Source organism: Pelodiscus sinensis, chromosome 30 (genome assembly GCF_052426305.1).
Source record: "Pelodiscus sinensis isolate ZL-2025 chromosome 30, ASM5242630v1, whole genome shotgun sequence".
Classification (NCBI taxonomy): domain Eukaryota; kingdom Metazoa; phylum Chordata; order Testudines; family Trionychidae; genus Pelodiscus; species Pelodiscus sinensis.
The window spans coordinates 2392636-2412917 of NC_143081.1; the positions used below are offsets into that span (position 1 = coordinate 2392636).

At 51.8% G+C, this 20282-nt stretch overlaps 2 protein-coding genes across 6 annotated transcripts in view; both read left to right on the forward strand.

Annotated features, from left to right (window-relative positions):
- The first annotated feature begins 1871 nt into the window (after positions 1-1871).
- Positions 1872-8813, forward strand: LOC106732001 (alpha-1B-glycoprotein-like). Of its 2 annotated transcripts, XM_014573545.4 has the most exons (6): positions 1872-2231; positions 2373-2411; positions 2568-2867; positions 4868-5164; positions 5823-5915; positions 6587-8813. In XM_014573545.4, the coding sequence occupies exons 1-6, from the start codon at positions 2204-2206 to the stop codon at positions 6736-6738; spliced, it is 909 nt and encodes a 302-aa protein (XP_014429031.1). In that variant the 5' UTR covers positions 1872-2203; the 3' UTR covers positions 6739-8813. The 2 variants fall into 2 exon arrangements, with proteins under 2 accessions (XP_014429031.1, XP_014429032.1); XM_014573546.4 differs by lacking the exon at positions 5823-5915.
- A 135-nt stretch (positions 8814-8948) lies between these two features.
- Positions 8949-20282, forward strand: part of LOC142821355 (basement membrane proteoglycan-like) — a 38516-nt gene continuing 27182 nt past the window's right edge. The window contains exons 1-5 of one of the 4 annotated variants that reach the window (XM_089774506.1): positions 8949-9045; positions 9271-9393; positions 9500-9538; positions 10506-10805; positions 11706-12035. In XM_089774506.1, coding sequence (XP_089630632.1) covers positions 9363-9393; positions 9500-9538; positions 10506-10805; positions 11706-12035 — 700 coding nt within the window. In that variant the 5' untranslated portion in view covers positions 8949-9045; positions 9271-9362. Of the gene's footprint in view, positions 9046-9146; positions 9394-9499; positions 9539-10505; positions 10806-11705; positions 12036-20282 lie in introns of those variants that run through there. The other 3 variants (XM_089774505.1, XM_089774510.1, XM_089774509.1) reach the window with 3 other exon arrangements.

Sequence of the window (20282 nt, forward strand, 5' to 3'; positions counted from 1 at the left end):
AGAGGAGTGAAGAGGGGCCAGCAGGGTGGCAGTAGAGAGGAGTGAAGAGGGGCCAGCAGGGTGTGGTAGAGAGGAGTGAAGAGGGGTCTGCAGGGTGGCAGTAGAGAGGAGTGGAGAGGGGCCAGCAGGGCGGCAGTAGAGAGGAGTGAAGAGGGGCCAGCAGGGTGGCAATAGAGAGGAATGAAGAGGGGCCAGCAGGGCGGCAGTAGAGAGGAGTGAAGAGAGGCCAGCAGGGTGGCAGTAGAGAGCAGTGAAGAGGGGCCAGAAGGGTGGCGGTAGAGAGGAATGAAGAGGGGCCAGCAGGGCGGCAGTAGAGAGGAGTGAAGAGGGGCCAGCAGGGCGGCAGTAGAGAGGAGTGAAGAGGGGCCAGCAGGGTGGCGGTAGAGAGGAATGAAGAGGGGCCAGCAGGGTGGCAGTAGAGAGGAGTGAAGAGGGGCCAGCAGGGTGGCAGTAGAGAGGAGTGAAGAGGGGCCAGCAGGGTGGCAGTAGAGAGGAGTGAAGAGGGGCCAGCAGGATGGCGGTAGAGAGGAGAGAAGAGGGGCCAGCAGGGTGGCAGTAGAGAGGAGTGAAGAGAGGCCAGCAGGATGGCGGTAGAGAGGAGTGAAGAGGGGCCAGCAGGGTGGCAGTAGAGAGGAGTGAAGAGGGGCCAGCAGGGTGGCGGTAGAGAGGAGTGAAGAGGGGCCAGCAGGGTGGCAGTAGAGAGGAGTGGAGAGGGGCCAGCAGGGCGGCAGTAGAGAGGAGTGAAGAGGGGCCAGCAGGGCGGCAGTAGAGAGGAGTGAAGAGGGGCCAGCAGGGCGGCAGTAGAGAGGAGTGAAGAGGGGCCACCAGGGCGGCAATAGAGAGGAGTGAAGAGGGGCCAGCAGGGCGGCAGTAGAGAGGAGTGAAGAGGGGCCAGCAGGGCGGCGGTAGAGAGGAGTGAAGAGGGGCCAGCAGGGCGGCGGTAGAGAGGAGTGAAGAGGGGCCAGCAGGGCGGCAGTAGAGAGGAGTGAAGAGGGGCCAGCAGGGCGGCGGTAGAGAGGAGTGAAGAGGGGCCAGCAGGGCGGCAATAGAGAGGAGTGAAGAGGGGCCAGCAGGGCGGCAATAGAGAGGAATGAAGAGGGGCCAGCAGGGTGGCAGTAGAGAGGAGTGAAGAGGGGCCAGCACGGCGGCAGTAGAGAGGAGTGAAGAGGGGCCAGCAGGGCGGCAGTAGAGAGGAGTGAGGGGGGCCAGCAGGGCGGCAGTAGAGAGGAGTGAAGAGGGGCCACCAGGGCGGCAATAGAGAGGAGTGAAGAGGGGCCACCAGGGCGGCAGTAGAGAGGAGTGAAGAGGGGCCAGCAGGGCGGCAATAGAGAGGAGTGAAGAGGGGCCAGCAGGGCGGCAATAGAGAGGAGTGAAGAGGGGCCAGCAGGGTGGCAGTAGAGAGGAGTGAAGAGGGGCCAGCAGGGCGGCAGTAGAGAGGAGTGAGGGGGGCCAGCAGGGCGGCAGTAGAGAGGAGTGAAGAGGGGCCACCAGGGCGGCAATAGAGAGGAGTGAAGAGGGGCCAGCAGGGCGGCAGTAGAGAGGAGTGAAGAGGGGCCACCAGGGCGGCAATAGAGAGGAGTGAAGAGGGGCCAGCAGGGCGGCAGTAGAGAGGAGTGAAGAGGGGCCTGCAGGGCGGCAGTAGAGAGGAGTGAAGAGGGGCAAGCAGGGTGGCAGTAGAGAGGAGTGAAGAGGGGCCAGCAGGGCGGCAGTAGAGAGGAGTGAAGAGGGGCCAGCAGGGCGGCAATAGAGAGGAGTGAAGAGGGGCCAGCAGGGCGGCAGTAGAGAGGAGTGAAGAGGGGCAAGCAGGGTGGCAGTAGAGAGGAGTGAAGAGGGGCCAGCAGGGTGGCGGTAGAAAGGCATGCTTAGTGTGCTTTTGGTGCCACTCCTGAGAAAGAAAGAAAGAAAGAAAGAAAGAAAGAAAGAAAGAAAGAAAGAAAGAAAGAAAGAAAGAAAGAAAGAAAGAAAGAAAGAAAGAAAGAAAGAAAGAAGAGGTGGTATTAGAAATAAAGTGGGTAGATGCCGAGATAAGACCAGCCCTCAAGTCCCTTTTTTGAACAATCTGAACCATGAAAATCAGTCTGGGAGGGGTATTGTGCATCTGATAAGCCAGGGGATAGGAAATGCTTAATATAGCCCCAAACTGACAGAGGCGCATGAGTTAGGCAGAGAACCCATATTCTCACAGCAGAGGAACCAGCTCATCATGGTACTGAGACTCCTGCTTGCGCTAGGTGAGTGACCTCTGCCTTCTTTCTTTCTTTCTTTCTTTCTTTCTTTCTTTCTTTCTTTCTTTCTTTCTTTCTTTCTTTCTTTCTTTCTTTCTTTCTTTCTTTCTTTTCCTGAGTTTTCACTCCCTCTTTTCCCTTTTTCAGCTGCTCTCCAGATGTTTCCCAGCCCAGTGTCTCCTTCAGGTAAAGGCGAGAGGTAGCTGAAGGTTCTGTATCGGTCGTAGAGCTTGGGGGCAGGATGGGATGGGTGAGGTCTGGATCCGGGTCTCATCCCCCCATGTCTTCTCCCTCTCTCCCTGGATATCTCCCCCTCTGCAGTAATCCCCATTTCCATTCCAGCCCGTCTATCAGCCCCCAAACTCTCTCTGCACCCCCTACTCCGACAGTTTGTTGAGGGCGAGCAGCTCACCCTCCGGTGCTCAGCTCGGGGGGCCGAAGGCGTGACAAGTTTCGAGTTCTTTGACCCAAGTGGGGGGAAGCCGCTCTCCATGAAGCCCCACAAAGCCTACAGAGAAGCGTGGCTCCATCTCACGGCTAACCAGTCTACCGCCGGGGAGTACAGCTGCGCCTACAGGAGGGAGGTATCCGGGAAAGAAGCCCCATCTGAGAAGAGCTCCTCCGTCTACATTCGAGTACTGGGTATGTCGCGGCTTCCTCGAGTTTTTGTGTTCCCTTCTCCATCCCCCACCCCCTTGAGTCTCCTACCTCTGCTGCCTTCTCTGAGCTGTGTTGACCTAGAGGCAAAAGGTGTGTGGGGTGATGTCTTTGTTTGGAGCAACATCTGTGGGTGCCAGGAACACCCTGTGGTGTCTAGATCCCCCCTTTGGGTTGGAAGTATTCCTGGAGGTTTCATTCCAGACTTTCATTCCTAGAGACCCCCCCCGGTCTACCCTGGACTCTTTTATGTCCATGTGCCCCACGATGGAGGTGCCGTACCACATCACTCACATCAATCTGTAGGTGGGTGGTGGGGGTGGAGACCAAGATTTGGATGGGGCACAGGTAGTTGGGGTGTGGGAGGGCTCCGGCTGGGGGGGGAGGCAGGCTCCCGTGAGGGACTGGAGATGAGGAGTTTAGGGTGCCCAAGGGGGCTTCAGATTTGGGGAAGAGCTCAGGACTGTGGTGTGAGGCGGGGAGGTGCAGGTTCTGGCTTGGGGTGCAGCAGGAGATACCGGATTTATTCTGGGGCTGAGTGTTTGGGGGCAGGGACAGAGATGAGAGGTTTAGGGTGAAGGAGGTCCAGGTTTGGGGAGGGACTCAGGATGGGGCAGGGATTTGGGACTCAGGTTTCCCTGGGCATCTCCTGGAGGGGGCATGAGGCTTTGTGGTGCGCTACCCTCTAGTCCCCATTGGCCGATACCCAGCCAATGGGAGTGAAGGGATGTTGCTCTGGGTGGGGGCAGAGCACGGAGCCCCATAGTCTACACCTAGGAGCCAAACATGTTGGCTACATCTCCGCCAGCACCTGCCCAAAGCCCCCCAGCTCCATGCTGGGGTCAACAGGGAGGGGACCCTCTCGCCTGGCTGTGGTCGCTTCATGGCTCAGGGAGATGCATCTCTTCCCACTACAGCCCCGAGCCCTTGCTGAGGACTTAACAGCCAGTGTGTGGGGTTCAATAGAAAGTCATATCACCATCTGGCCATACTGGTTAGAAGGAAATTGGGTGGAAAGTCTCCTTCCAGCTACACATGGCTCAGCTTGGGTGGGGACATTTCCTGGGGTGTCCCAGCTCCATCCAAAGTGGAGGTGATTATCTAGAGCAAGGACTTGACACACATTTCAAGTGACTGTTCAGGATGAAGGGGGCCAGCACATAACCTCTGGAGGGTTAGAGATCGTTGAAACAAGCCAGAAATCCAAGGTCTCCATGGAGTCCATGAACTGGGGTGTCTCGCAGTCATGAATTTAAGCACTTGAAGGCATTTCTTTTCCTCTTAGTTCTCGTCCTCAATGAGAACATTCCCCATTCCTCCAAGAGAGCACTTAGGGTACATCTAAACTACATGCCTCCATCGATGGAGGCATGTAGATTAGCCAGATCGGCAGAGGGAAATGAAGCCGCGATTAAAATAATCGCGGCTTCATTTAAATTTAAATGGCTGCCCCACTCTGCCGATCAGCTGTTTGTCGGCAGATCGGGGCAGTCTGGATGCGCCACGCCGACAAAGAAGTCTTTCTTGATCGGCACAGGTATGCCTCGTGAAACCAGGTTTACCTGTGCCGATCAAGAAAGGCTTCTTTGTCGGCGCGTCGCGTCCAGACTGCCCCGATCTGCCGACAAACAGCTGATCGGCAGAGCGGGGCAGCCATTTCCCTCTGCCGATCTGGCTAATCTACATGCCTCCGTCGACGGAGGCATGTAGTTTAGACGTACCCTTAAATTCCTAATGCAGTTTGGTCTTTTCTATATGAGCAACCCCCTTGTTTTCGAGTTCCTGCTCTTTTGGCCACCATCAGATTTTTAAAAACATTGGGCTCTTCAAAAGCACGGAAGAACCCAACCTTCACAGAAAAGAACATTAGCCACACATTTGGACACTAGAAAGGGGACCCTGGCAACACAAAGGGATGGGATTAAAAATGCTGGTTCTCTGTTCTCCAATATGGGGAGGTGCCAATGGAAATTGATGTTTCCCAGATGCACCCCAGGCTCCATCCCTCTCTGTGCATCCTCAGTACAAGGAATACCGCCCCGGCACCTCCGTGGATCTTGCATGTTCTGCGCCACCTCTGGCAGACAACATTAAAGGCTTCCAGTACTTTGGAGATAGAATCGCTATCTCAGCCTTGGCTTCATTCCGGAGAAACTACACCTACCAGCTGAGCATCACGGGGCCAGAGGTATCTGGGTTGTTCACCTGCTCCTACTGGGTGCGTATGTTGGGCCGGAATATCCCATCCAAGAGGAGCGAGCCAGTGGATATCTATGTGAAAAGTGAGTGCTGCACGGTCCGTCATACCCCACGGGAGAAAGAGTAGTACCACTCTACATGCCATTCGTCATATATATTTTGACAGGTCGCCACACCCCCTTTTTGTGTTGTGACCTGCTCTCTGGTTTCATTGACAGATATGTACACTTTGGCCACAGAGGGCATGGGGAGGGGGGAGGAAATGAACATTTTTTCCATTTTGGGTCAAACTAGCATGGCTCCTATATGGGGTTTTTTTCATGTGTTTAGTTAGAAGATTTATGGATGAAAAGAGGTCTTTCACACATTTTCTAAAAATGATTCTTTATTGGAGGATGAGTCCCTTTAAACATCACAAATGAAAGTGGATTCTCACTCAGGGAACAAGGAAGGAACGAGAGTCAGAGACTGGGATATTGTAAATTGCAGAACAAGAAAATGACATTGGGAAGTTTTAAAACTGCCTCACCAACCACTTACGAATCAACAATACAGAGGCCAGGACAATTCTACCATTCTATCGTTACCACTTTCCCCGGGATCATCCATTTCTGTCTTTCCCAGCAGTTGCTGGGACATCGGATCCTCAGCCTTTATACACACACACACACACACACACACACACACACGGACCAGGGCATTGTACCTCCAACTCCATCATGTCTCTTCCCTCTACCACAGGCAACTTGTCCCGGGTGTTGGCTGTGGGCGGCTCCTTCTTTACCCTCAATGGCCTCATCTTCCTCACCACCTACTTCCTGATGAAGCACCAGGGTAACTGGTTTTTGTGGGGGCAGGGAGCCCTGATTCACAGGGTCTTGCGGACTCGTCCTCACACCCTAAATGACCCACCAAAGCTGAAATGTCTCCCTCCTTCTGTGTCTGCCTGCTCATGCCCCTTAGCTGGCTGGGTAGTGTGATTGTCATAAGCCCTGTTCCCATAGGGAGTTCTTCAGCCATTCGCTGACATGCAGCCACCTCTGGGGTGGGGCGCATTGGGTGAATGACCAACCATTGTGGACAGGGGTCTAAGGCGGCTCTGGAATGACACTGACATGGCAGGGGTGGGAATGAGCTGCTGAAGCGTGTTAGGACTGAAGGTTGGGGGTGACACTCCTGTCTCACTGGGACATTGAGGGCAGCCCTGAAAGCCATGCTGAGCTTCCTCACCCTGCTTCCTGGAGGACAGCACCCCCTAGTGCAGCTCTGGGAAACAGGGGTCACCCTGACTCTAAGGGGGAGATCATCCCCTCTGGACCTGCTCACCTTGCTGTCTGAGCACAGCATCCACTAGCACCATGGAGATCATCCGTGAGTCTACCACAGCACCCTCTACTGGTTCTCCCACCTGCTGTTTCATCCCTCCTTCCCCAGGGCCGGGCCAGCCGGGAGAGGTGGGTTGGAAGCGTGATAAAAACTCCAAAATTGTGACTTTTTGTGTGCAGACTCTACGAGAATTGCAACACGTAGATCGCGGAGAGCCAAGGCTGAAAAAGAACCCATTTACATGAGCATCGATCCCGATGTGCTGCTGAGCCCCAATGAACCTTCCACACCTCCAGACTCAGTTTCCCCAGCTGACCAACAGGACATATGATTCCCCTCTTCCATGTTCCATGCTATGAAGCTTGCCATATTTGCTCTGAATATTTTGCAGATCTCTTCCCTGGTCCTGAGCTTTGAATCCCTAAGTGGCACTGGAAGTATTATGCAACAGATACATTAGTCTGCTCTGTAAATCTTCCAAGTCATGCCATTGCTTTGGGTTCCACTGCTGACGTAGGAGCTGGTCCTCAGTAGAAAGAAAGAAAGAAAGAAAGAAAGAAAGAAAGAAAGAAAGAAAGAAAGAAAGAAAGAAAGAAAGAAAGAAAGAAAGAAAGAAAGAAAGAAAGATCCCATCTTTTCCGGATTCCATTTTCCATTTTTCCCCATGCTGCACGAATCAATTCCCCATCTTTCTGGCTTCAGAATTAAAATTCTCTCAAACCCACTGCACTCTCTGTCTCATTGATGGTTGTGGTATTTGTGTGCTTCCTCACCTAGCTTGTGTCATATGCTCTGCATTGCCAACAGATGGCATAATGTGCTGCCAATTTACATGGGCAAAGTTTTATCCTCAGAGATTCCAAGTCCAAAAGTGGCTGTTGCGATAAACTACTGCTCTAACCCTAGCATTTTCCAAAAATAATGTATAACATAAGCCCTAGCATTTTCCAAAAATAATGGCTTGAGCAGATCTTCTAGATCACCAGCCAATGAAATCCTGTGAGCTCCTTGGCCAGGTCTTTTAAAACTCTTGGAGGCAAGCTTCCTGATTTATAAATCTCTAAGTGTATGTCTACATTACCACCCTAGTTCGAACTAGGGTGGTTAATGTAGGCAACCGGAGTTGCAAATGAAGCCCGGGATTTGAATTTCCCGGGCTTCATTTGCATGTTGCTGGGCTCTGCCATTTTTAAATGTCCGCTAGTTCGGACTCCATGCTACACGCAGCACGAACTAGGTAGTTCGGAATAGGAAGCCTCATTCCACAAGGGCCTGGGAACCAGAGTGTTTTGGTTTTATCCTGGCTCATGGAGGGAAGTGTCTATGACAGACTACACCTCTGTATTCACGTTCGACACCCTATTGTAATAATCTTAGTCCAAAATAGGTCATGTAAGGTGCCATTGGAAAAATCATGCTGATCATTATTGTCCTCTTGTATATGACACAACAAAATTAACACCTGCTCCCCACCCCACAGCCATGTCCAGGCAGGTCTATCTCAGCCAAAGGGGGGAACATATGTTTGCCTTAATTTGCACTTAAGCAAGAAACAGAATCAATAAGAAGGGAGGGAAAACAAAGCGAGATTAAATGGATGAGAGAAAAACCAGGAACATCGTTCAGCATAGATCACAGGGGGTGACCTTACAGCCACATCCAGGCCCTTCTGTCCACCACACCCAGGCCTCATAAACAGTCCCAGGCTAAGTAAGTTGGGCAAAGTCCTTTTCCTGACAGGGTCTGGTCCAGCCGTGGAAATGTCCCTCCACATACCCGGCCCTTTCCTACACACAGTCACTGTCCTAGTCAGCGCAGACCTAGACTTCAGAGGAGTAGAGACAGAGTCACCGCCCAGCCTGAATGTGGGAACGTAAAGAGGCATCCTACTCCACTGGGCACTTGCACCCAGCTGGCTCGCTCCTGTCTAGTGTCACCCTTCTGGCCCCGCGTCACAATCCCCCACCGCCACTCTGCTGGTCCCTCCTAACATCCCCCATTACCGCCCTGCTGGGCCCTTCTTCGCCACCATCTGCTTCCTTGCACCTCTCAGACACAACCTCTGCCCATCAGCCTCTTAGTCATTTTCAACTCTTCTGCAGGCCGGGCAGGAACACTGCCCCATCCCACTTGCTTTGCGCCCTGCTGAGCAAGTGCTTTTCTGCTCCACGGTAGCTTTTTCCTTTGAAGCAGATGAATCACAGACCAGAATGACACTGCTCACGGTATTTCATAATCCCTGCGTTCACTACCAGCCTAGCTGGCCCACAGGCACGAATTCAGCTGATTGCAACGAGCAAACTCCACTCCCACTGCTGACTATCCAGCAAAGCCAAGCGGAGCAGGAGCAAACTGTGTTTGCATAGACACCCCCAGAGTCTCTCGCCTCCACCTGACTATGGGGGAAGCATCCTTCAGTCCCTGTTTCTGCTTGAAAGTTTTCCCAGCTGGGCTTCCCCTGTGGGACTCGCTGTGGCTGGTTAGGAAGTACTGCGTGGTGACTAGGAACCACAGGCGATGTGATTATTTACAGGCGCCGAGGAGAAGGCGAAGGAGGCCAGTGTGGATGGCCAGATCCCCCATGAACTCCCAGGAAAGGCAGGCACCAGGGCAGCAGGGAAACCCATCTCCCAGGAGGGTGAGGAATGTGGGAGTCCACCTCTGAGCAGCGATGACTGAGCAGCCCAGATGAAGGGCTTTGGTGGACCACAGGAGGGGAAGTAGAACTGCGTTTGCTCTGCGCTGGGGAGGACAACAGGAAAAGTTGTGTGCATGGTTGAGAGGCCGGGGCGGGTGGCATTTGTGGTCAGAAGCTCACAGTTGGGCTCTGGAGGGGAAATGGGAGAGATTATGGTCTCTGCAGGATTTCCTGTGAGCTGGTGGGGTGGTGGAGGCTGTAACTTCTCCGAGGCCATGTGATGAAGAGGGAAAATCAAGCTCCCTGACTCAAAGACCATGGAGCTAACTCACCTTCTGCCTGCGCTGGGTAAGTTATGTCCCCTTTCCTTCCTTTTCCTGTTGAGCACCTTCTCCATTTGCTCCCGGCATCCCGTAGCCCATGGAAGTCTCATCAACTCTCTTCTCTCTTCCAGCCTGTCTCCAGCTACTTCCCTGGCTGGTCTCCCCCACAGGTAATGCCTAAGGCTCCGCATGCTGAGATGCGACTGCCTGGGGAAGGGACGGTGTCTGAAGCCGGGGTGGGGGTACTCCCTCCCAATGAAGTTGTGGGACGTGGCAGGAAAGGACGGGTGGATGTGAGCTCAGAGATCTCCATCCCTTACTTTGCTCCTTACACCCTGCTGTCCCTGCTGAGATGTGGGTGGGGATGTCTCGGAAGCTGGGATGGGGTATTACCTTCCAATGAAGCTGTGGGATGTGTGTGTGGGGGGGCAGATCTTCATAGTCGGCAGTGCTGGTGGTGGGGGGGTGAGCGAAGAGATCTCTGACTTCTTCTTTGCTCCTTCCACCGATGCAGCTCTGGTTCATTTCCACCTCACTCCATTCTCAGAGCAGGGCAGGTGAGATGAGCCTTAGCAGGAAGGCTGAGGCCGGGCTGTGGCCTGGATAGCAAATACCCCTCTGCCCCTTGTAGAAAGGAGGCCGTACACCGGAGGGACAAGGGGGGTTTCTACATCTCTGTGAGAGGAGAGGGCCTCAGTGCGCATGAAGAGCTAAGTTCTGGGAACCGCTGATATTGCACTTTTCCCTGGCTACGTGAAATGACCACACTGATTCAGGGAAGAAATCCCCTGACCTCATATTCTCCAGTTCCTCTTTCTCCTTTATCAACCATCCACCATACCAAGAACTGCCCGTAAGGGAGGGGGGCAGGACTCCCCTCCCCCCCAACATCCCAGTGCTCACCTCTAGCCTGTTGCATGCAGGACAACTGCCCCCTCTCCTAGCCAAGATCTCAGGATCTGGGCAGACTCAGGCACGGGGACTCCACATGCCAGTGCCCTGGGGAAAAGGCTGCAGAACCTCCCACCAGCTCTTCCCACCTTTGGGGGGTGGATGCAGGAGAAATCTGAGGGTGCCTGTTTGCTGCCGGGTTTCTGTGGGTTCTGAGTTGGTGCTAATGGACCCCTCCCTCTCCAGCCCCAAATCCAGCCCCAGCCTTCTCCATAGACCCCCAGAAGGATGAGTACCTGCTCGGAGACACTGTGGCTCTCACGTGCTCTGCTCCCCATCTGAGGGATCCCGTGACACAATTCCAGTACTACAGCAACATGGGATCAGCTGTTACATCTACAGTGTCCTCCGGCTGGAAAGAAACCTACAACCTCAACATCACAGACCTACAATGCGCGGGGGAGTACATCTGTGTCTATTACACGGGCAAGACATATCCTTTCAACAAGTCCAGGGAGAGCAATCGTATCACCATCAAAGTCAAAGGTGAGATACAGCCATCTATCCATCCCCATATACCACATCTATCTATCAATCTATCTATCTATCGATTGATCGATCGATCGATCGATCGATCCCCATACACACCCTCTATCTATCTATCTCCCCATACACCCTATGGCTGCTTTTGTGGAAAAACTTGCCAACTGTCTACACTGGCCACTTGAATTTGCGCAAGAACACTGACGATCTAATGTATGATCAGTGTTCTTGAGCAAATGCAATGACTCTCCCACTCAGGAAAAAGCCCTCTTGCACAAATGCTTTTTCCCGAAGTTGTCAAACCCTGCTCATTAAAATTATTCATAGTTATTGAACATGGCCGTATTGGCAACCATGTCCGTTCAATCTGGCCACTCACATTCAACTTAATGGCTGGTATATACGGCCAGTAAGTTGGTGGCAGCTTCTTTGTCCAACATGGCCACCTAAATATTGAGGCATCCTCCCAATATTGAAACTCACACAAAACCAAATGGCCGGTCAATAAGCCGCTCAATGGACATCAGCTTTCCCACCCAGCATGGCAATCCAAATACGGACAGAGATCCCTTCCAAAACGGTGGCTCACAGAGCACATAACAAAGATGGCTGCCCAACTAGCAACAACATGGTCAACTGACTGGCCATCCAATGGAACAGAATGTGATTGCCCAAGATGATTAATAATTTGGTTGCACAATGAAAAGGAAGACCCACCTCTTCCCCAGATAGCGTGATAACCCAAATGCTTACTCTTGAATCTTTGAGAGAACGCTTCCCTATTTCAGCTGAAAAAAGTTGTTGACAGGCCTGGAGGGATGGAAGCTGGATTATCCAAACCACATCTCCATTTTCCTCCCTCTCCTGCCCTGGCGGACCCATGCACTTTCCTATCATCCTCAGACCCCCCTCCGCAGCCAACGTTGAGTGTGAATCCCCCACCCAGAGAGGTGAATGAAGGGCACCGCCTCGTCATCACCTGCACAGCCCCTGGGGATGCCTCAGAGCGGAGGTTCCACTTCTACCAGCATGGAGCTGAGATCATCCCCGGAGATGCAGGGTCTGCGACCCACATCACGGCACCCGGCACCGTACCTAGGAACGTCGCCGTGCTGAGCATCCCGCGGGCGGATACCAACAGCTCTGGGGAATACTCCTGCGGGTATGAGGAGAAGGACAGTGGGAGATGGATTCCCTCCACCAGGAGCCAGGCTGTGATGGTCACCTTGAAAGGTGAGGCTGCCATAGGGACACACAACCAGCCCTAGATACACGGAAAGTTTAGTGTGGCCTGGACGGGGAAACACACACACACACACACACACACACACACATGGAACAACCAAGTACTTAGTAATGTAACAAAGCATTCAACTTCCAAACACCAACCATGGTCACCTCTTCCCTGCCCCACCCTCTGCTGCCCCCTAGTGCTCATTATACAGTATAGCCACCCCTTTCTTTTTCAACATCCCTGTTTGTCCTCCGGGTGCCAGTATTTCACACATACACGGTGCACATTTCAGATACTCCAGCAGGGGGCAGGAGGACCAGTCTCTCCTGCCAGCAGGGGGCAGCAGAAACCCCCTACTTTGTACCTCCATTTCCATCCTGCCTCCTCTCTCTGACAGAGCGTCCAGTGGCAAGTAGCTTGTCCCGGGAGCTGGCTGTGGGCGGTGCCTTCTTCACCCTCAATGGCCTCATCTTCCTCACCACCTACTTCCTGATGAAGTGCCAAGGTAACTTTTTTTATGGAATCAGGAAGCACTAAGTGGCAGGGATGTGGGGACCCACCAGGTCTAGTTGCTCTACTGTGGTCATGCCCCTTAGCTCGCTGGGCATTGTGCTTGTCATAAGACCTGTTCCCATTGGGACATCTTTGGCTGGCATGCAGCCACCTCTAGGGTGGGGCCCGTTGGGTGGATACCCAAGCATTTTGGACAGGGAGCTAAAGAGACTCCCAAATGGCATTGGAATGGCAGGGCCAGGAAGGAAGGGGGTGAAGTGGAGTCAGTTGTGGCGGGATTGACTTTTGGGGGCCACACGCCAACCTAAGAGCCTCACTGGGACATGGGGGGCAGCCCTGAAGCCCAGGAGAGAGCACCCCTATGGAGTCTCCTCACCCTGCTCCCAGTGGCCCTGAACCCCATTGCAGTTCTGAGCAATTGGTGTCACTCTGGATCTACAGAGCAGAGCAGTCCCGAGCTGAGGTCTAGACCAGTGTTTCTTAAACTTTAATAGTGATAGATAAACCATCTTGTTAGTCTTTAAAGTGCTACATAGTCCTGTATTTTGTTTCTTAAACTTTAAGACCGAGGAACATCAAACAATAATTTTTTTTATGAGGAACAACAAGGATTTTTTGTTGAGAAAAAGGGCTGGGGGAAAGTTAGAGCAAAAAAAAAAAAGATGGGGAGGAGGGAAATATGGTCTAGATGGGGCCAAAAGGTGGTAAAGCCTCCTCTTTTGGAGGACCCTTTATGCCTCATGAAAGGAGGTAGACAGGGCTCCCCGAAAGAGCATATCTGCTCTTCCGCAAAAAAAAAAAAAGCAGAGGAGCAAATGCACTCCTTGGATACAGCCGGGTTTTTGTGGGATGCTTCCAGTATCCCACTAAAACCCCATAGTTGAGACGTAGCCCTCGAGACCCGTTCAGCCTGTTTTATGCCGCATAGCATCCGCTAGCACCACGGAGAGCATCCATGAGTCTGTCACAGCACCCTCTACTGGTTCTTCCATTTCATCCATCCTTATCCAAGGCCAGGCCACCTCAGAGGTGAGTTGGAAGGGTGGTATAAACACTGAACGCATCACTTTTTGATTGCAGATTCTAGGAGAACCACAACACAGACCTTGTACAGAGCGAAGCCTGAAGGAGAACCTCAAATCTACTCAACCATCGATCCTTCTGTGCTGCCGAGCCCTAGTGAACTTTCCACACCTCCAGCCTCAGTTTCCCCAGCTGACCAACAGTATATATAATCAACCTCTTCCATGTGCCATGGTGTGAAACTTGACGTATTTCCTTCGAACATTCTGCAGGTCTCTTCCCTGGCCATGAGCGTTGAATCCCTATGGGTGTGTCTTGACTACATCCCTCTGTTGACAGAGGGATGTAGTCTAGACACACCCTGAGTGGCACTGGACATGCAACACAACATTTATTTTAGCCTGCTCTTGAAATATCCATGTCATGTCATTGCTTTTGGCTTCACTGCTGGTATAGGAGATAGTCCCAAATTGAATTGAGAGAGAGAGAGAGAGAGAGAGAGAGAAAAGAAAGAAAACTGGTAAAGCTGTCCCTCCTGCCCCAATCTCCTTTATGCTTGGAGGTGGGAAAACTGAGATAATCTGCAGAGAACAATGGGCCTCGGCTTCTCCCGGGTAACGTGATTTTTCTTAGACATGTAGGTTTAAGGACACAAAAATCAATCAATACTGGTTAACCAAAATAAAAATAAAACACCTTTATTAGTAGAACAAGATGACTGTTGCAAACATAGTGAATGACTGGGTGTTAAAAACCATGGAGTGAAATAGACTCAGGGAGAATCCCTGGGCTGTAATCCTTAGTTGCAAAAGAGAAAAACAATCAACCAGCTCAGACATGATTTCCAAATCCTCAAACAAAGAAAACAATAAAATCTGATGGACTTCAGGTGCATCTCCACAGTTAGCGTAACCCTTCCCTCGCTCTCCAGGTAAGCCAGACTCTCCTTTGCAGCTTCTATTCATTACCTTGGAGGGGAGTATGGTCTAGTGGGTTATAGCAGGGGGCTGGGAACCAGGAATCTCAGGTTTTATCCTGTCTTTTGGAGTGGGGTGTCTGTGACAGAATACACCCCAGTATTCCCATCTTACGCACTATTGTTGCAATCTTGATACAAAGTACGCCTTTTAAGGAATCATTTGGAAACTCATAATTTGCTGATCATTATTGTTCTGGTGAAATATGTCTGGCATTGTTGTCTGTGACGTGACATTTACACCTGCTCCACACCCCACAGCTGTGCCCAGGCAAGTCTGTGTCAGCCAAAGGGGGAACACAAGCTTGCCTTAACTTGCACTTCATCAGGAAACAGAATCCACAAGTAGGGAGGGATAACAAAGGAAGGTTCAATGGATGACAGAAAAACCAGCTAGGAACATCCTTCCGCATAGACCAGAGGGAGCCAAATGAGAGCCTGCAGAACACATCTAGGTCAGGGGATCCCTCTGTTTGGTCACCAAGTTCCAAACCAGGTAGGTTCACCCCCAAGTCCCCTCCCCCCTCCATTTCCTACCCCTCCCCCACAACCTCAGTTGGCTGTACTACCAATTTGGATGTTTTTACAACACGGTCAGGAGGTGGGGAGGGTTGGATGGAGTGGGGTGATGTTGACTCGGAGACAGAGGATAATGCTGAGGCAGAGAGAGGGCAGGCAGGAATGGGGATGGATAGGGGGTGAGAAGTCCCAGGGGCCATCAGGAGTGGGGAGCAGAGGGGTCGGCTAGGAAGTGATGTTTGCCGAGAAACCTTGGTTGCAAGGAATGTCAACGGTCAGGCCTGTCCCCACACTCTCATCTGTCATCGGTTGATCATAGATTACTCTAAAGAAAAGAAGACAGACCAAGAGTGGTAAACTAAAGGGCTACATCTAGACTGGCATGATTTTCCGCAAATGCTTTTAACGGAAAAGTTTTTCCGTTAAAAGCATTTGCGGAAAAGAGCGTCTAGATTGGCACGGACGCTTTTCCGCAAAAGCACTCTTTGCGGAAAAGCATTCATGCCAATCTAGACACAGTTTTGCTGAAGAAAGCCCAGATTGCTATTTTCACCATTGGGGCATTTTTGCGCAAAACAGTTTTTAGCTGTCTACACTGGCCCTCTTGCGCAAAAACATTTCCGGAAAAGGGCTTTTGCCCGAACGGGAACGTCAAAACATTTGCACAAGAAGCACTGATTTCGGACAATAGAACGTCAGTGCTTTTGCGCAAAATCAAGCGGCCACAGTAGACAGCTGGCAAGTTTTTGCGCAAAAGCAGCTGCTTTTGCAGAAATACTTGCCAGTCTAGACGCAGCCAAGGGATTTTATCAAGAGGAAAAAGGGAGATAAACAAGGTATGACAGGAAAGTATTAACTATACAACTGATACACATAGGCTACGTCTAGACTGGCTTGATTTTCCAGAAATGCTTTTAAAGCACTTTTTGTGGAAAAGCGTCCGTGCCAATCTAGACGCGCTTTTCCACAAAAAAGCCTCGATCGCCATTTTCATGATCGGGGCTTTTTTGCGGAAAACAAATCTGAGCTGTCTACACTGGCCCTTTTGCACAAAAGTTTTGCGCAAAAGGACTTTTGCCTGAACGGGAGCAGCATAGTATTTCCGCAAGAAGCACTGATTTCAAACAGTAGGAATTCAATGCTTTTGCGGAAATTCAGGCGGCCAGTGTAGACAGCTGGCAAGTTTTTCCAGAAAAGCGGCTGATTTTCTGGAAAAACTGGCCAGTCTAGACACAGCCACACAGATCTATAAGGACCCCACTGTTACAAGGGAATATAGGAAACAGAATACACGGAGCTGAACTGTGACACAAGATAGTCCCAAAAGGGCAGGAAGGTGGCTGGATAGAAACCCGCCGACATTGTACCATGTCTTGCAGCTTTCTCCCTCGATTTCGTGCCACAGCTCCGGATGGTCGGGAGGGGTCAGAACCAGCAACCAGGAACAGCAACAGCTGGAGCAGGGGCGGTGTCTAACTATCACAGGCAATAACAAGTCTTAATTTCTCCTCCCTTCCCCTGCGTCATTGTGGCTGTAAGTGTGGGGAGGATGATAAGGAGCGGTGGATAGCTGCCCACTCCTTGCTTGCAAGTGAGTCTAGTCACACCCAGCTACCCAAGGCGTGAGACCGGCATACCCATGCTGTGACACAACAACACTCTGCCACTCAGATCCACAGGCGGCCCTATATAGTTTCTGCAGTTGTTCCGCAGACTTCATTGAAACCGTTCAGTCTCTTCCCATGTGAGCTCGTTACTGGGCAGATCGTACCAGGGTTTCCTGCTGTACGGAAAGAGCAGGAAAAGGAGGGGGAAGAAGGAGCCCTAATATGGATTCCTGTTGTTTGCAACTCAGAATGGTGTCCATGAGCAAAAAGGCGGCTGTTAGTGGAGGATTCCAGATAGGTGGTCAAGGGATAGTGATCGGGGGTAGGAGTGGATAGGAGGTGGCTGTTCTGGGGCAAGGGGAGTGCTCAGAAGTGGGGAGCAAGGGGTCATAAAGTGGGTGGGAGCCAGTCCATGCCTGGCAATTTGGGGAGGCAAAGCCTCCCCAGCCACCCACACAATTATGGAAGTACGGTCCTCGGGCCAAACCTTTTCTCAACCCGACATAGACGCGCCATCGCCTGGCATAACAATATGGTTTTTCTGTAACCACTATGGGTACGTCTACACTACAGCACTAGTTCGAACTAACTTAGTTCGAATTAGTTAATTCGAACTAAGCTAGTTCGAACTAACGCATCTAGAACTAAAAACTAGTTCGAACTAGCGTTTTGCTAGTTCGAACTAGTAAGTCCACATTGAGTGGACTCTGAACAGGGCTTAATGATGGCCGGAAGCAGTGCCGGCAGGGCATAAAAGGAGGACTTAGAGCATGGAGATACTGTCTCAGGCTAGCCGAGGGCTGCGCTTAAAGGGTCCCGACCCCCACCCCGGACACACAGTTCTAAGGGGTGCCCCGCTTGCAAAGAAGTTCTGGCTTGGAGTGCCCTGAGTGCCCACACTGGGCACATCACACCACTCGGCCATCAGCCCGGCTGCACTTGCCGCAGGCTGCCATCTGGGGAGAGGGAGTAATTGGGGGGCTGCAGGAGAGCTTCCACCCCCAGAAGCCCGCAGAGCCAGCCCAGTCCTCCCCATCGGGGGCTCGTACCCCATTCCTCCCTCACCTCCTTCCACTTGCCCTTCCCTAGCCCCCCTTCTTATTGATGTACAAAATAAAGATAACGTTTCTTCCAACATTGACTCTGTCTTTATTGAAAAAAACTGGGGGAGACTGGGAAAAGGAGGTGGGAGAGGGGAAGAGAAAGGCTGGGAGAGGGGAGGGCAACTAACATGATCAGGGGTTGGGAACAGGTCCCAGATGAAGAGAGGCTACAGAGACTGGGACTGTTCAGCTTAGAAAAGAGGAGACGGAGGGGGGACAGGATAGAGGTCTCTAAAAGCAGGGGTTGGGTGGAGAGGGTGCATTCAGAAAAGTTCTTCATGAGTTCCCATAAAGAAGGACTAGAGGACACCAAAGGAAAGGACTGGGTAGCAGGCTTGAAACTAGTAAGAGAAAGTTGTTGTTGTTGACAAAGCAAATAGTTAACCTGTGGAACTCCTTGCTGCAGGAGGCTGTGAAGGCTACAACTAGAACAGAGTTGAAAGGGAAGTGAGATCAAGTCATGGAGGTTGGGTCCATGGAGTCCTATTAGCCAGAGGGTAGGAGTGGTGTCCCTGCCCAAAGTTTGTGGAAGGCTGGAGAGGGATGGCACGAGACAAATGGCTTGGTCATTGTCTTCGGTCCATCCCCTCCAGGGTCCCTAGGGTTGGCCGCTGTCGGCAGACAGGCTACTGGGCTAGATGGACCTTTGGTCTGACCCAGGACGGCCATTGTAAGCTCAGGGCTCAGTGTCGGGGGTCTCAGTGGACCCCCTTGATTTTCATGCACACCTGGTCCTGGGTGGCCAGGCTGGCAGCTCTCCTGCCCTAGACGGCCACTTTCCTGTGCCTAGTGCGGAGATCGTGGACGAGGTCCACGATGTCCGCACTAGCCCAGGAAGGTGCCCGCCTCTTGCGGTCCAGGGCAAGCTCCCGGGAGCCGCCAGCCTGGTCCCGGCAAGAGGGGGTGGGCTGGGGGGCATCGGGTGGGTGGCTCTGTGCCGTGCCAGGTGCAGGGTCTGCTGGCTGGGTGCTGGCAGGCTTGCACCTGGCACGGGCACCGTAGCCAGCCCGTGCCCCTTTAAGGGGTCCGGGGCCGGGAGGGGGGCATAGAGTTTCCCTGGTGTTGGCCAGAGTGGCCACCAGGGAAACCTGGGGAGGGCTAGCCTCCCACTAGTTCGAACTAAAGGGCTACACAGCCCTTAGTTCGAACTAGCTAGTTCGAACTAGGCGTTAGTCCTCGTAAAATGAGGTTTACCTAGTTCGAACTAAGCGCTCCGCTAGTTCGATTCAAATTCGAACTAGCGAAGCGCTAGTGTAGCGCATAGGAAAGTTAGTTCGAACTAACGTCCGTTAGTTCGAACTAACTTTCTAGTGTAGACATACCCTATGGAAGGCCTGAAGCCATATTGGCAGCCAAAGCCTTTTTGTGCAGCCAGACTGAAGATCAGCAGCCATTAGCTGTAAGACATCAAGTCACACACTCACATTCCATCTCCATTGTATTAAAATAGTGTCACACCAAACTGAGAAGGGGACTTTGTCCCGATAGCTCCCCACTGCCACCGGGTCTCAAGATGGGGAAAGAAAACGGAAGTCACCCCATTCTGTCTGGCAAGGAACTGCTTCTCCATAGAGAATGTTGTTGAATCCTCATTCAATGATCATTGTCATTACACTTTCCTATTGTTGGACTGTACGATCTCTGTCTGGTTTAGGAGTCCTGTGGCACCTTATAGACTAACCAAAGTGTTGGAGCATAAGCTTTCGTGAGCAAAGACCCACTTCGTCAGATGCATGTTTTTGCAGATTCAGACTAACATGGCTACCCCTCTGATACTCTGTCTGTTTCGGTCTGCTGGATAATTAATTTTGCTAGGTGTAAATCAATTAAGGTGGGTATGATTGGTTAGGTCAGTTTGCTATGATTGGTTAGTAAAATTATACTAAAATAATTGGTTAAGGAATAGCTAAGGAAGAGCTAAGGTTTCATTATATAAACTGGGGTCCAAGAAGGAGACCAGGAAGATCGGAAGTAACAGAAGCAGAAGGAAAGACGAAAAGGCTGGAAGAAGACCAGAAGCACACAGAAGAAAGGGAATAGATAGCTCAGTGATTTGTGCATTAACCTGCTAAATACAGGGTTGTGAGTTCAACCTATAAGAGGTCATTTAGAGATCTGGGTCAAATCTGTCAGGAATAGTATTGGGTCCTGCTTTGAAGGCGGAGGACTGGACTTGAGGAACTTTCAAGGTCCCTTCCAGTTCTGTGACATAGGTATACCTCCATGGCTGTGTCTAGACTGGCAAGTTTTCCGCAAAATCATCTGCTTTTGCGGAAAAACTTGCCAGCTGTCTACATTGGCCGCTTGAATTTCCGGAAAAGCACTGTCTACATTGGCCGCTTGAATTTCCGGGATTAGGGGTGTGTTGGGGTCACCCTATAGTATAATCCAGGCTGGCTGCTCTGCCCTACTGGCCACTCCTCGCATCTCTCAGCTGTCACCCAATTGGCTGCTTGTTTTCCTGGCTGGTGCTTGGTCCCCATGCGCTACCCTCCGCCTCTCAGC